Source organism: Schistocerca piceifrons, chromosome 3, assembly GCF_021461385.2.
Source record: "Schistocerca piceifrons isolate TAMUIC-IGC-003096 chromosome 3, iqSchPice1.1, whole genome shotgun sequence".
Taxonomy (NCBI): Eukaryota; Metazoa; Arthropoda; class Insecta; order Orthoptera; family Acrididae; genus Schistocerca; species Schistocerca piceifrons.
Window position 1 is genome coordinate 378,301,904 of NC_060140.1, and position 16,966 is coordinate 378,318,869.

General features: G+C 37.0%; 1 protein-coding gene and 1 non-coding gene across 2 annotated transcripts in view; one reads left to right on the plus strand and one right to left on the minus strand.

Moving 5' to 3' along the window:
* Nucleotides 1-10,749, plus strand: part of LOC124789332 (28S rRNA (cytosine-C(5))-methyltransferase) — an 81,710-nt gene extending 70,961 nt beyond the window's left edge. Inside the window, exon 6 of the mRNA XM_047256650.1 lies at nucleotides 8,766-10,749. Within this exon, the coding sequence (XP_047112606.1) occupies nucleotides 8,766-10,150 (1,385 nt within the window). The 3' untranslated portion in view covers nucleotides 10,151-10,749. The remainder of the gene's footprint in view (nucleotides 1-8,765) is intronic.
* Nucleotides 6,135-6,209, minus strand: Trnas-uga. The gene has a single exon. It is a non-coding gene; the product is annotated as a tRNA-Ser (tRNA).
* Nucleotides 10,750-16,966: the final 6,217 nt, after the last annotated feature.

Consider the following 16,966-nt stretch of genomic DNA (forward strand, 5'->3'; position numbering starts at 1 on the left):
TGTAGACCCTCAGACTTAATGAATTTTAATGTACAAAGATGTGTGTGTTGGTGTGGGCATATTTTTAAAAAATCACCAAGCCTTCTCTTTTATCTCATTGCAGCACTCACATTATTTTCTCAGTTAATCTTGTTTTGGTCATCTGCTGCTGTTATTATTTACCAGATAGATGTTTCAATAGTTATCCATTTATCCCTGATTAAAACAAGTAAGGGGCAACACAGAAGAAAATAGTTAATTTTAACTATTTGGGAAACAGCATGACTTTTTACTGTTAGAACTCCAGTGAAAATTCACTGAATTTGTATTTGTCATCTTACATTACCATCTGTATCTTCATTCGAGAGAAATGTACAACCAACTATTGATAGCCTCCCCAAACAGCACTGGAGGTAAGTATGGATGTATTTGAAGAGCCAAACAAAACAATTTCTATTCCCTTGAATGAGCTTCGAAAATATGAGAGTAAGTCAAAAATTATCCAGACTTTCTCTATGACTAGGGACCTGAGAAAATTCACATTTTGCAATAAATGTGTATATAAGAACAAAATGTGTTTCAAAATGTAAAAACCCAAAATTATTCAATAGACGTTATTTCATTGTGAAATCAGTTTTCAGTTACTGGTATTGCACATTATCTGGTGAAGCTCAATTTGAAAAGATAATTTGTGTAAGAATGTGTTTGCAAACTAAAAGGTACATGAACACAAGGCATCAGTGCGCTCTGTGCTCAGGCACCATGCAGTCATGAGTGGTTGAATTGTCTGTGTAAAATATATGCCACATAATGCAACATAGTACTCAGCTGTGGGACCTAGAATCGTAGAACAAAGAGAAGTGTACATTTGTTTACTATTTAAAGTTCAAAAATTGTTATAATATGGACACATTTAACATGACAGTTTTAGGAATCAGGTGTTTTGAACAGTGGGCCAAATAGCAATAGAGGTTGGACCTGAAATGTCCTGTTCTATCATGCGAACCTCAACATGTAATTGCACAGTAGCCATTAGTGATTGCTTTGTGTTGTGCCTTGGTCATTGTTTTCTTTTCTTATTTTGAAGTTAGTTCATCAAGGAGTTTAATTATGACCATCACAACACCAGAAGGGATTGATAATCCCTGTGACCATATGTCTGTTCTGCTTTCATAAAAATGCTGAGATGGGGAGACTGGAATTTTTTCCCTGCATCACTCCTCTCCCCTCCGGCAGTATTAATTCTAGTTTGTTTACACTCGCAGCTGACTGGCAGATTATAATATCTGCATTTTAGCAACAGAAATTGTGACCAAGCCAAAATTGTCCCCAGGGTGCAAGTAATAGTTATTTTTGGTTGTCAAGTGTGGGTCACATGGCTATGAATGCTCACAAAAGGGTGACATCGGTATTCTGTAGATTCTCAGCAGTTTAGACTAACCATCTTCAACAGAATAATCACAGAAAATGAGTTGTGGGTTCATCACTATAAACCAGAATTAAAATTAAAGAAGGGTGGCACATATGGTCATAGATTTGTATGACACACAGAAGAGCTTGGTGAAAATTTTGAGAATATAAACTCTCAGGTACTTGGAGATAGACATCAACTATCCTGTGAAAGTCCACTTAAAATTTTTCAAGAACTGCTGTTAAATGAGGACTCTAGGAATGTACTACAGCCCTCTACATATTGTTCCTTTAGGAATCACGAAGACAATATTGGACTATGTTTGGTGTGCACAGCTGCGTTTAAGCAGTAATTCTCCTTGCGTTCCACACACAGATGGAAAGGGAAGAAATCCTAATACAGCATAGATCATAAATACCCTCTGCCTTTCACTTCACTGTGGTTTGAAGAGTGGGAATGTTGAGGTAGATTTAGATGTGTTAGAGCATGCAGTGGAAATATTTAGAAATGCGAACTAAGCTGCTACTTGTTATAGGAATGAGATTGGCAACGAGTTCTGTTTATAGAACAAGATAAAAGAATGGATGTACTGTACTGCAGACCAATACACTTAGTATCCATCTGTTGTAGATTCAAAGAGCAAGTTATAAATTTGGACATTCTGAGGATCTTGGAGGACAAAAGCGTATCTCCAAGAATCAGCACAGGTTCAGCAATAATCATTCATGTCAGCACAGGTTCAGCAATAATCATTCATGTTAAACACAACTTGCTTGTTTCACACACAATATCAATTCAGACCTCACATAAAGACAAATGTTTAATTGTGTAATGGCAATTAATTAAGGCAATAGTATATCATAAATAAGTAAATTAATATCTAGTGTAAGCCATCAATTGAAGGTTCCACATTTATTTGCGTGTTTTTCAGAAAAAGAAAACATTTCATACGTGTGATTTTGGACTAGGTTTGTTTACGTTATCATATACTGTAAGTTATTTGATTATTTCAGTAAAATACAGTTTGTATTGTTAGTTTAGTCTTACACACTATCTATTTGATTCCCTAGTAAGTAGCTCAACTGAAAAGTTTGGAAATAAGTGAAAATTTCATATACTGTAGGCTCAGCTCATTGTTTACTTTTGTGCAGTTACGTAGTTTCTATTTCTCTGGAAATTTTCAGTTAGTATCCAAACTTTATGCCTATACTTTCTAAGAAATTTTATATATTAATTGAATAGTCTAGGAAGTTATTCTTGGTTAATTTAGACTACAGGTAAAATTTGTTTGCCATGTGTGAGAAATGTATTACTTGCCATAGGATCGATAATAGTTCTTGTGTATGGTGTGAGGGTTGTTACGGTTTCTTTCATATGGATTGTTGTGGGAATTGGGGAAATAAACAAGGCTCATTGGTTGTGTACGATCTGCTGTACAGGTAGGAAAATAGTGGGACAAGAGGAGAAGATTGCTGCCCTTCAGGTGGAACTAGATAAGACAAAACAAGATCTGGAAAAGTTAAGAGGGGAGAAGGGAAAAGAGTGTGGGAAGTGACAACAGGCTACAGAAGAAATAGGAATATGACTTCTTCAGACAGTTTTGTTGTCAGTGTGGAAAACAGGTTTGATCTGTTGTCACAGTGGGAAACTGATGAACCACAAGTAGATGTAGTACTAGGTAGGACACAGCGAACTTTCAAAAAGTGTTTGAGAAGTAAGAAGTCAGAAAAAGTTGTGAAGAAGAAGAAGAAGAAGAAGAAGAAGAAAGTTGTGTTGTTAGGTAGTTCACATGGTAGAGGTGTTGGCCAACTGTTGCAGGATGAACTAAGTTACCGGATCATGAGGCTGTTTTACCTAGTGCAAGTCTGGATAAGGTGATAGATGATGTAGGTTCACTTTGCAGAGACTTCACAAAGGAAGACACCATGGTAATAGTAGGTGCGGTGGGCAACAGCATAGACAGGGACCCTAGTTATTCAGTTGAGCGTGACCTGGTAAAGATGGCATCAGCAACGAGACATAGAGGTGTTGGACTTGTATCAGTCCTGAGGCGCCATGACCAGCCCCATTTAAACTCTTGTGTTAGGAGAGTTAATTTAGAGGTGGAACAACTGCTTGGCTCAGGTCTGCGGTCTCATATCAGTGTGGGACTGCACTAGGCATGGCCTTCATCTCAACAGGAAAGGGAAGGGAAAACTGTCGGTTCTAGTAGCAAATAACTTAAGTGAGGGCACTATCACAAGTGCTAACATACCTGTGGTACAGTACAGGTGATGTGACAGAGCACAATTCATGCAAACAGCCCCTTATTGAAACTGGAGATATTCAAAAATTGACAGAAAAATTAGATTTATCCAGTTGTAATCCGGACAGTGCACAAAATCAGTTATCCTTATTGCATCAGAGTATCTGAGGATTAAGGGGAAAGCTTAATGAGTTGCTTATTTGTGTGGAAGAATTAGAATTGAGCAAACCGGTTGATATAATCTGCCTCTCTAAACATCGTGTTAAATGTTACAGGATGCAAGTTAGCTTCTTACTTCTGCAGAGAAAATGTGGAGAAAGGAGGAGTTGCCACATTTGTCAGAAACTGTTTTGACTTCAAGAATATTGATATTAATAAATTTTGCTCAGAGCAGCACTTAGAAGCTTGTGCAACAGAAGTAATATTTCATAATGGAAAAAAGTCATATCACAAAACCAATAGCAAATGGACTACCTGATCATGACATGCAGCATCTTTTGTTAAATGTTGAAACTTGGAGGATAAAAAATCTATTAAATCTGAGCACAGTCAAAAATTGAGAATTTTTATAGATTGCTCAAAGACATGAACTGGATAGATGTTTACAATACTTCTGACTAAAACAGAAAATACAGAGCATTCATTAATAAAGTTGCTTCCACTTTTGAAAATTGTTTTCCCCTAAAGGTAACTCAAGTCAAACAGAAGTCAAAAAATAAACAATATATTACACAAGGAATAAAGATATGTGGGACAATAAGGAGATTGTACCTACTATCTAGTAACAGCTCTGATGTTAGCATTGTAAAACATTGCAAAGAATACTGCAAAGTATTGAAGCATGTGATCCAGAAATGCAAGCATCTTTATTATGAGAAAAAGATAATTATATCAGGCAACAAAATACAAACTGTATGGGTTATAATGAAGACAGAGACAGGTGGGCTCTAAAAATAAATGAGTCATTGGTAACAACTGCATGTAGTGTTTCAAACCACTTAAACAAGTGCTTTGTTTGTGTTACTGACAGCTTGGGGTTATCAGGTCGGTAAACAGTGCAATGGAATACCTAACAACACTCCAAACAAGTAACTTCAGTCAAATGGATGTGACACTCATGTCTCCCAAAGAAGTAGCATGCATCATACGATCCTTAAAATCCAACTGTCCTAGTGATTATGATAACATATCAATGAAGTTAATCAAAGAGTGCTTATGTGAGTTGAATTCTATCTGAAGTTATTTCTATAATCACTCTCTTATTAGCGGAACATTTCCAGACTGGCTAAAATATGCTGAAGTCAAGCCTCTATACAAGAAGTGAGGTAAAGAGATACCATCAACCTATTGACCAGTTTCACTTTTACAGGATTTTTCCAAAAATATTTGAAAAGGTTGTGTTCAAGCATCTCCTTAGGCACTTGACTGCAAATTATATATTCTCCATTTCAAAGTTTGTGTTCATTACGGCTTCCGATACAGGACAGCTTTTTACACATACAGTGACAATGTACTTAATTCACTAGATAACAAACTAGAGGCTACTGGCATTTTCCATGACCTGTCAGAAACCTTTGACTGTGTGAATCACAGCATTCTCTTCAGTAAATCAAAATATTATGGTATCACCAGCAGTGCTGTGAAATGGTTCGATTCTTACCTAACTAACAGGAAACAAAGGTGGTGGTGGTTGTTGTGAAATACCTGATAACAAGCAGTCAGTCTTCGTCTGATTGGGAATTAATTACGTGCGGTGTTCCTCGAGGTTCCATCTTGGGTCTCTTGCTTTTTCCTGTGTACATTAATGACCTCACGTCTGTTACATTGCCAGATGCCAAGTTTGTTTTGTTAGCAGATGGTACAAACACTGCAGTAAGTATCAAGTCATGTACAGATTTAGAAATGACTGCTACTTAAATTTTCACTGACTTTAATAAATGATTTAAAGCTTATTCACCGTCATTAAACTGTGAAAAGACTGACTATATGCAGTTCAAAGCCTGTAAGAGATATCCTTCCAGCATGTGTGTAACATATGAAGACATGCAAATCAAAGAGGTTGACAGTGTAAATTTCTGGGGTTACAACTCAATAATAATAAATCGAGTTGGGAAGAGCAAACCACAGAATTGCTGAAGCACCTAAACAAGTCTGTATTTTCAGTGAGAATGATGACAGATGTAGGAGCTATAAATATAAAGAAACTTGCATACTTGCTTACTTGCATTGTATTATGTCATACAGGATCATACTCTGGGCTAACTTGTCAAACTGAGCAAACGTTTTTAGCATACAAAAGCATGTAATAAGACTCATGTGGTGTAAATACAAGAACATAATGTAGAAACCTGTTCAAGGAACTTTGGTTTTACCCACTGCTTCTCAGTTTATTTATTCCGCAATGAAATTTGTTGCAAGTAATATATCTCTACAGAATGAGATTTTCACTCTGCAGCGGAGTGTGCGCTGATATGAAACTTCCTGGCAGATTAAAACTGTGTGCCCGACCGAGACTCGAACTCGGGACCTTTGCCTTTCACGGGCAAGTGCTCTACCAACTGAGCTACCGAAGCACGACTCACGCCCGGTACTCACAGCTTTACTTCTGCCAGTACCTCGTCTCCTACCTTCCAAACTTTACAGAAGCTCTCCAGCGAAACTTGCAGAACTAGCACTCCTGAAAGAAAGGATATTGCGGAGACATGGCTTAGCCACAGCCTGGGGGATGTTTCCAGAATGAGATTTTCACTCTGCAGCGGAGTGTGCGCTGATATGAAACTTCCTGGCAGATTAAAACTGTGTGCCCGACCGAGACTCGAACTCGGGACCTTTGCCTTTCGCGGGCAAGTGCTCTACCAACTGAGCTACCGAAGCACGACTCACGCCCGGTACTCACAGCTTTACTTCTGCCAGTACCTCGTCTCCTACCTTCCAAACTTTACAGAAGCTCTCCTGCGAAACTTGCAGAACTAGCACTCCTGAAAGAAAGGATATTGCATAGACATGGCTTAGCCACAGCCTGGGGGGTGTTTCCAGAATGGAAAGGCAAAGGTCCCGAGTTCGAGTCTCGGTCGGGCACACAGTTTTAATCTGCCAGGAAGTTTTAATATATCTCTATTTCCAACCAGTACCTCAATACATAATGTCAATACTAGGAATAAGAACAATCTACATAAAGACCAAAAATCACTTACCTCCGTCCAAAAAGGAGTCCAGTATTCAGGTACTCACATTTTTTATAAATTGCCAGCAACCATTAAAACAGTTTAAACAGAATTTAGAAGACTTTTTTATACACAACTCCTTGTACTCTGTAGATGAATATCTTAACAGGGACTGTTAGACAAGCTTAAGTAAAAATGTGTGGTAGATTTCAGTTTCGACAGCGCTTGGTCACAACAGTCCAGATTAGGTATTTTGTGTATGATAAACTTATTAAAAGTGCATAACTATGTTTCATTCTGACAGTGTGTTAATTCTGTAAATATTATCAGTTCCAGTTTACTGTAATGTACTCACCTATTTTGACAATCTCCTGACAGATTATCGGGGTACTGAGTATTATATTCAGATGTTTTTGCTTTTTATTTTATACTTTCTGAGTTATTCCACACCCTCTCATTTTTGGGTCAATGGTATGAAAACTAAATCAAGTTAAACTAATCTAATGTAGCATACAATAGGTGCAGATCACTAGGTAGCCACCTTCCTAGATTTCTGAAAAACAGTCAGCACCTCATCACATAGTCGATTAATAAACAAGGTTATACAATGTATCTTAGCAAATAAGGGAAAGCCTTGAACAATTTTTTGCTAGTAGAAATTAGTATAATATATTGGATGGCAAATATTCAACAGAAACAAAAGTAACATCAAATATGCTCCAGGAAAATTCAATAGGATCACTGTTGTTCTCAGTATACATAAATTATTATTTGTGAGGTAGGGTTAGAAACACACTCAGATTGTGGTGGTGCAGTTATCTATAGTGAAGTTTTTTGGAAAATTAAATAAATAAATGTAGGACAACAAAAACTGTATTGTCACATGGTGCACTGCATGGAGCATTAAATGTTGGTAAATGCGAGACACTAACCGTAACAAACAGAAAAAAAACTCAACATGACGTGATTACAAAATTGGTGTTTAATTTCTGTAGCCTGTCACTTGATTTTGAGTAATATCAGTAGCAGGGAAAGCAGCTAGAAGTCTTACATTTGTAGGGAACATCTCCAAAAGTTTGATATGTCTATAAAGGAAACAGCATATCAGATGCTAATGTGACCAGTATTGATCCTGTGTTTGAAGCTGGGATGAGGAAGAAATAGAAAAAAATTCAGAGGTGTGCTGCTAGGTCGATGTACTGTCCTTTCTGTTTGTATGTTCTATATCATATGCTATTCTTTTATCGTTGCTGCATTTGGTCCTCTCTTACATGTTTCTTTCACTGTATGGCAGTAATTGCTGCAGATGTGGAAGAAGACTCATATTCCCCCACCCCTCCCAGTCAGTGGTCCGTTTTTCTTTCTTTGTCCTTCATCTATATATAAACTGACAATGCAGCTTCCATTTGCTTACTCTGCATCCACATTGATACTCTGCAAGCCATCGTATGGTGCATGACAGATGGTAACCTGCACCACTATTAGTTGTTTCCTTTCCTTTTCCACTTGCAAATAGAGCGAGGAAAAAATGACTATCTATATGCCTCCATATAAGCCCTAATTTCTGATATCTTATCTTCGTGGCCCTTACGCGCAGTGTATGTTGGCGGCAGTAGAATCGTTTGGCAGTCAGCCGATTCTCTAAATTTCTTATTCTCATGTGAAATGAATGATATGGTCACAGTGAAACTTATAGACATCTTTTGAATTGGAAATGTTTTCTTCGTTCACTTGAAGTCAATGTCAACATTCTTATCAGTTTCAGACATTACATCTATCTGCTTGGCTTTAGCATATTTTATTCTAAATCTATGCTTCAATGTGAGTGAAAAACAGCAAAAAGAATATGATTTAAAGAATCTTAAATATTTAAGGCTATTTAAAATCATTGTGTAATCAGTATGCATTGAACTTCCAAAGAAATTATTTCTTTGTTAGCACTATTTTATAATTTGTTTCTTTGTAGGTATTGTGGACAGAATCGAGTTGGAACCAGAAAGGAGCAGTGATCCATCTCGTCTTTACAAGCTTGGTGGCTTTCAGATTAAACTATTGCACCATGCTCTTACAGAGTTCCCACTTGCAAAAAAAGTAATTTATTCTACATGCTCATTGAATGTTGAAGAAAATGAAGAAGTTGTGCAGAAAGTTATGTCATATTTCCCTGACCCACCAGAGTTTAAGTTGGTTAAGAAAATTTTGCCTGACACATGGAAAAATCGTGGCAGTAAATGTTATGTAGGTGGTAAATATTGCCTGTATTCAAGACCAGAGGAGGATTTAACCAATGGTTTCTTTATTGCAGTATTCGAAAGGCATAATGGTTCATGTGAAAAAGAAAAATGTACTGACAAATACGCTAGGAACTCGGAAAAACCTGAAGAAACCAGCTTAAAAATACCAGAAACTGGTACGGCACACACAGAAATTGCTTCTTCACATGACATTTTGAAGGACAGTGATAGAAAATTAAAGCTTGTCAAGCATCACAGAAAGAAAAGTCAATTAAAGATTTGTGATGCAAATACCACTGCTCTCGAAGAAAGTGTAGAGGATGAGCTTGATGGACTTACAAGGGAGGCTACTACCAGTGGAAAGACATATCAGACAGAACATTTTCAAAAGAAGGATTCTTTAGTATACAATTGCACAGAGAATCTCAGTCATGAGACCAGACTGGCAAAATTTGGTCAAAACTTAAAAGCAAAAAAACTGAAAAAAATAAAAAGTGTGTCTGATCATACAAATAGTTCACAGGAAACTACTTCTGGCTCTCCCCTTGGTGACACTCCAACTGTTAATATATCATCTGAAAAAATTTCTCACATTGGGTCCAACAATTCACACAAAAATTTAACTGTAGAGACTGGAAACAGCACAAAATCAAAATCAGAAGTAAGTGGTGATTATGATACAGTATCAGTGAACCACAAACGAAAGAAACAAAAAACTACTAGTGAATCTTTTTTTAGGGGAAGAATAGATAAATCAGAAAGTCACAGTTCTTCTCTCGACGAACATAGCTTAAGACTTGATATTCCAAAAGTAGTAGTTAATATGAAAAAGAAAAAGAAGACATTGGTAGAAAAATCCAATGAACTTGGTGATGTACAAGAATCTGAAGACAGCAATATGCTGAATAAAAGACACAGCCTCAAAAAGAAAAGAACATCTCATTATGATGATGATAGTGGCAGTGTAAACATTTTAGGCAGTGTGACAAGAACTGTTCTGAATAATGTTATCAGTGATAGTTATGACAGTCCACTCAATAAATTTAGTTACAATTTGGAAGAAACAAATCATTCAAAAAAGAAAAAAAGGAAGAAAGAGGAAAAATGTGACAGGTAGCATATTCGAAAATGAACTGAGGTTCTCACATCAAATGTAATGCTGATATTATTTATCGGTGTTATTTCTCTAGGTATCCTGGAATGGTAATATGATACTGTGCGTCGAAGACTCTCTGCTGTGTTTGGTAAATGTGCTGGTATTGGGTACGTACAGTAACCATGTTCAACAGGAATTCCATGACACAATATAAGAACAGTTGTCTTCCCTAAATGTAATATGAAATGGAAATAAAGGCATGTCATCAACAAAAATGTCTTTAGGCTAGTAATATACACCAGTCAGTTAAGACTAGTGTGCTGTATACCCTAGAAGAGCACAGTTTTGAGAAGTGCATTGCAAAGAAAAAACCAAAATACACATGTTGTAGAATCTAATTGTGCCACACCAGTCGAAAATGAAGAATGTCCATTCTATGTCTTCATTTTCTAGACAGTCACACATATAATGACTAGACATGGTACAAGAATTGTTTCCATTTTTGTGAATGAAAATATTAAATAGGATTCACCAAACTGATCGGTATGCTGTATTTGGAACTTGTATTTGTTTCTTACAGACTATTTTGATGTCTGATTTTAATAAAACTGTATTTCTTATTTGCATTACTTTATTCTTTTCAGTGTGATACATGTCATTTGTTTGATTGTTTTACAGCCACATGCATTTCTTTACCTCTGTAAATTTTAAGCGTAAACCAGACAGATAATGCACAAGAGCATTAGAAAAAGTTAATTCTAGTCAGGAAGAAGAAAAAATTAGTTCCATCTTTTGTGATATTGTTAAATTTGTGTTTAGTTAATTGCCAAAGTCCCCTGAAAGATGGAATGCCAATGGCACCATCTTGCCATTTTGCAAATTTTCATTTGTCTTTGTGTCATACTTTACCTTGATATTGAACTTGACAAGGTAGGCTTATAAGTCATAATGGAAACAAAGAGGGAAAGTTTATGGAAATTGAAAAAAGAACCGTTTGTTTACATTTTTGGGTTCTCAAGACTGCTAATATATTTCCTGATTCCTGAGCATAGTGTTGTTATTGCACAGACACATTCAAGATAACAAAATAGCAGAAATATTCTTGGTGAAAAGAAATAAAAATGATGACTAGAGAAACTCCCTTTGATTTATTAAAGCTGCCCATACCCAAGCTGACTGATCCGCCGTCCTGCTTGCTGAGCGGGTCAGTCCTGACCCTCTTTCCTGCATTTGAGTGACTAGGTCTGTTGTTCAAGTGCCTTGTTTCCACTGAAAAGCCTCTGCCTGCTTGTCCAAACTGTTGCCTGCCAGCCCACATTCTGTCAGTGCAGGAAGGTAGGGTCCACCATGTGCTTACCAGCCTCCACACGCAGTTGGTTGGTTTGTGGCTATTGTTGGCGAGCAGGTCAGCTAACCAGTTGGGCTGTGAATGGACATTTTAAAACACAATTACATTTTATTTTTGGACGTTTAGTGAACAGATTCAATTTCTTTTTTAAATTCTGTTTGGGCAAGGTAATATTATAAATAACCCATTTATTCGTCACTGAATAATGATGTCCTCTCTGTGCTTTTTGAAAGTTGATCAGTGTTTAGCATTAAAATAAAACATCTTGTGTTATAGTACCCCTATATTTTAGTTCTTTGAATGTATTTCTGCAGAAGTGTCATGGTTACAATCCTGCATTGCACCTGATAACTTTTTTGTGTAGTTTTACCAGAATTTGTATGCATATCTCTTGGATTTTCTGACACCAATGTAAATTGCTATGCGTGAGGGATCAAGGTATTTGCATGGAGCATTAAATGTTGATAAATGCGAGACACTAACCATAACAAACAGAAAAAACTCAACATGGCGTGATTACAAAATTGGTGTTTAATTTCTGTAGCCTGTCGCTTGATTTTGAGTAATATCAGTAGCAGGGAAAACAGCTAGAAGTCTTAAAATTGTAGGGAACATTTCAAAAATTGGCATCAGGGTCCATCTCCAAACCTGTAAAACAATTATTTATATTGCAGAATGGCAATAAGTAGCTTAGGAAGAGCATGTAATGCTAATTTTTTTGTGCACTTTGGAGATGTTATTGAATAGTAATTGGCTATCGTATTGTGGAGAAACTAGAAAAATCAACAATTTTCAGAGTTTTCCCCCTAGACTCCATGAAAAAGATACATTTGGAAGTGCTGGATTTTGCAAAATGACACCCATATAATCATTACAAGGTAGAGCATCACATCCAGGCTTTTGAGAGAGTTTCCTGGGTTGAGAATCTCTGGCTGCGAAATCCAGGTCTTTCTCATTTTCTACCACTCAATCCTGCTCATCATTATTTTTATCTGGGTCCTCTCTATCAATGTTTCTGTCTTCTGCCCTTTTTTCTTTAAACTTACTGCAAAATTATAATAGAAATATACTATAGCAATGAAATTTTATTACCTATTGATAAAATTTGTTAGTTTGCTTACCATAGAGATGATACATTTTAGTAAGTTTTTATTCAAATTATATAAGAATATTAATCTATCATGGCAAGAAAAACAGCTTCCTTAGAGGTGTGAAACCATCTTCTTTGCAAAGAAGTTTGTTTGAAAGTGATTACAGGTAGCAGTTCTGTGTACAATCGGGTTAAAGTTAACACATCTTTTACCTTTTTATGCTGACGTCATAATTATGTACAAGGTTTTTTTTTAGATTTACTGTAAATTACTAAACAGAAGAACTATATAGCATAGTCTAGTACTGATGAGAGATTACAAAAATAATTCTCATATGAAAGTTTTCCCACAGTCATGCAAGAATAGATAAATACTTATTGAGACATTATCTGCTTCAGGAAAGTTGTCATCAATTCATTTGTTTCTGCCAATACAAATGAACAGCAACTGTCATTTAGTTTGTACTATGTCATAGCAACCAGTATGTTGAGGAAGTTTAATGAAATAAATTCACCAGTTATTTTTAGATTAGTTGCTGAAAAGCGTACTGGCAACAGAATCAGAATCAATTATTTTCTGTATATTTATATTCGCGGAAGGTCACAAGAAAAAGCTAGTTAATAATAAATCACAAGACGCTTGAATAAAACCTTCCATTAACAATAATAGTAAGACTCTACTTATAGTGCACTGTTAGACAGGAAAAAGTTTGTATTAGAAACAATTGCTTAAAAACAGTCATGTAGGCCTACTAAGGACCAGTGAGGTGGGACTTTGCTGCTTTTTAATTTTAATTATTGATTAGAGCAGGTATCGCCAATATGTTTTGCTGTGGGTCTGAGTCAAGTAAAATATATTGAGTAATTGGTTTGAATGTCTTAGAAACAGTACTTATTTTTGGAACAAAGAATTAGATTTTATGGATTGTAATTACAACAGAAAGTGTGTTGGTTCCATGTCACAATACATTACTTTATGCTCCATGTATAGTACTGTATCAGGGACCTACTATCCATGTGGTTGCCACTGCAAGTATTCTACAGTCGCAGGTATTTATAGAATACAGAATTCCAATCCAGCAGAAAAATTAAGTCACTGTGTAGATGCACAATGGGCGAGTTCCTTTTAAATTAAGAGGTTCTCTCTGTTTCCGTCCATTCTGTATGTGTGGATTTGGGTATTGGCTTTAACCACAATAATAAAGAGGTTTACTTCAAACACATCTGACATGTTTGAGAGCTGTGAGATACTCTCGCTCCTCACCCATTTGTTATTTTATTCGCTGCTTTTTGTAGCCGGTCTGTAGTTAGAGAGTGAAACTGCTAAATCGTACGACAGTGTTGTTTAGAGCACAAAAATGAATTAGGCCTACCGGTAAATGAAGCCAGCAGGTGTCACACCTGTTTTCTATACCTGCTCCTTCCAGATAGTTTAATGCTATTCCGTTGCTTGGGAGGATCTTAAAAGGCTTAATCAAAGCCCCAATTTCGAACAGGATTATAAATATGGTGTCAAAATATTAATGACTATTTTCTCAAATTAACAGTACGCAAAAGCTGGCATTTATATCAACACTAATAAGTAATCATAAATAGATGTATATAAAAACTGAAAGCACTCTCATCAAAAAAAAGTTTCTGATATTCATGTTGTGTGGCTGTATATCTGTCTGCAGCTCTGTACTTCCAACAAAACTGTTGCCATCCTAGGTGCAGTCTCACGGCCCACTAGCGTTTAGTGACAGACTGTTGCTAATGCTTAGTGGTGGGGTAGGGGATTAGAGTGTTGTCTGGTTTTTCCTTCCTGAACAAATAATCCTTCGCCAGTAGCCACTTAAAGGGTTTTAGAGTGCTACTTGCCTCAGACACCAGACCTGGTCTCTGCCTAGTGGTTTCAGCGTCCAGTTGTTCACCTGCTGTTTGTCTTACCCAGTACAGACTTGAAAGGTACTATTTTAAAGTGGTTCGATAACACATCAGAATGTGATGCCACATCAGAAAGAGCATCATTTTGTCGGGTGTTCGGTGTAACAGAGCGAAGCATGTCAGTTGTGACAATGCAAAATCTACTCCAGAGGAATATGCAGCATGTTTACCATTGTTGCAAGAAACCCGTGCATTGAATGCTCTATTGCATGAGTCATGATGACTTTTCTTGAACTAATGAATGATTTTTTTTTACCTTTGACGACAGCAAACGGAGAGCTCAAGCACAGATAGAGGCTAGATTGTGTACGTATATCACGTGGATGATGTAATGACTGTATACATGTCATGGTTTTCACTGTCCTGTCGAGTGTTGAATTAAACACATTTTTAATTCATTATTCTTAAATCTTATTGCTTGCTGCTCACCAAATGGTTGTTGTCGACACCGAGCCTCATTCCAAGCAATGGTTTAGTTTTTACTTTTTGGAGGTATTACTACATTGCAAAACATAAGCTCAAAAATATGAAACGTTACTTTCATCTGTGCTGGATCTGTAGTACATTGACAAACAACATTCCATGGCCAAAATTAGTGTAATGTAGAGTTACGAAGATCAAGTAAAAGCGAACAAACCCCACTACACAGTCCAACAATGCACCTTGCCGGTTGCGCCCTTTTTTTGTGAATGTCTCTACTTTCTTGGCTTGCAGTAGGATTTGACTTTGCCATACAGAACTATTTAATTTTAACTTTCAACTTTGTTTCAAATTAAGGCAGCCACGACCGGGAGGTCTGAGTTGTCTCACCAACTGGGTGACCAGTATGAATTTAAAAAAATCTTTGAATCTCAATGGAGGAGGCAGCTGCCCCACCCCTGGCAACGACCTTGGGTGAAGGTATTCTGTTGTGTAGTGCTCCTGGTCTATTTTACATACAAGTGGAAACTCTTTGGATTTTCTGAGCACTTTTGAGGCAGAGTTTCTCACATTGAAGTCCATTTTAAATTTCGACATTCTGTAAAACATCACCAATCTTGGAGGTTTTGCATTGTTTCAAATTTGGCATGCTGTTTTTGTTGTTTCTGCAACACTGTTCTGACCTGTTCTGTGTCCAATGGGGAATTAGTTCCATCTTTTCATCTCTTAGTTATTTATTTGGTATAACTCTCTGAGCTGCTGTCAATGTTATTTCTTTGAACTGAATTTTAATTTTGGTCTACTCTTACATAATTAGTTTAGAAGGAGTGAAGACTGCCTGTTACAAAGGGTGCAGCAAATTTTCATCTGCTTCTTTAAATAGATACATTTTGTGTTTATTTTTGATGGACTTGGATGTTACTGTATTCAGTCTCACTGCAATAATCTTGTGGTCACTAAGCTCTGTATCTGTCTTATTGTTCTGGGTAATGTGTTGTTAAGAGGTCAAGGTTTTTTTCTCAAACATTTACAGTATGAGTGGACTCCTGCAGTAATAGCTCAAAATAATTTTCAAAGAAAGCATTTAGTACAGTTTCAGATAATGTTTTATGCCTACCACTAACTTCAAAGATGCATTTTTGTGAACATATTGAGGGAGACTGAAGTCTGTGACAACTATATCTATCCAAAACAATTCAAGCTTTCTTTGAATCTTTCAGCAACTATATTGTCTGAGTCTGGGAGTCAGTAAAAGGAACCAATTATTATTTATTGTGGTTGTAAGTATAACCTCTACCCATACTAACTCATTGTCTACTTTGACTCAGTACTTGTAACAGCAACAAACCTGTCACCATCAAATGTATTGAATGTACCCTTTCTGAACAGCATTAAGTCTTTTGTAAAATTTTGGCTGAATTTATCTCTAGCTCTGACCACATTTCAGTACCTATAACAATTTGAGCTCCTGTGCTTTCTATTAGTGCTTGAGTTCTGGTTCTCCCCCCAATACAACCATGACAATTCACAACGTCAGTGCCAGTGGTTCCTGTGTCTACCCTTGCCCTGTGTTTGACCTGCACCCTTCGAGACTCTAGCCATCTTGTACTCTCCTGAGCCCTGTAACATAAAAAAACTTCCCAGTCCATTCTACACAGCCCCCACTAGCCATGTATCTGTCTCCTGTGTACAATGGACTCCTAACCTATTAAGCGGAACCTGAAACCCTGCCCTAAGGCATGTGTCAAGGAATCAGCAGCATACATGTTCACAGAATTGTCTGAGCCTCTGATCAGACCCTCCACTCGGCTGTGTAGCACAGATCTTCAATTGGTCCTGTCAGCTTTGCTGTAGATAGTGAGCTCCGCTTTCATCTCACAAGCAAGACAAGAATGTTGTTGTAGGAGCTTTTGTGATGTCTCGAAATTCTTGTCCTAACAGGACTTGTTCACGAAAGTAGCCCAGAATAACATCAAATGCATTCTTCCTGATGGTCCTGATGAGGCACACCATCCATCACGTGTTACTCTTCCTGGAAATCATCATGTCATGC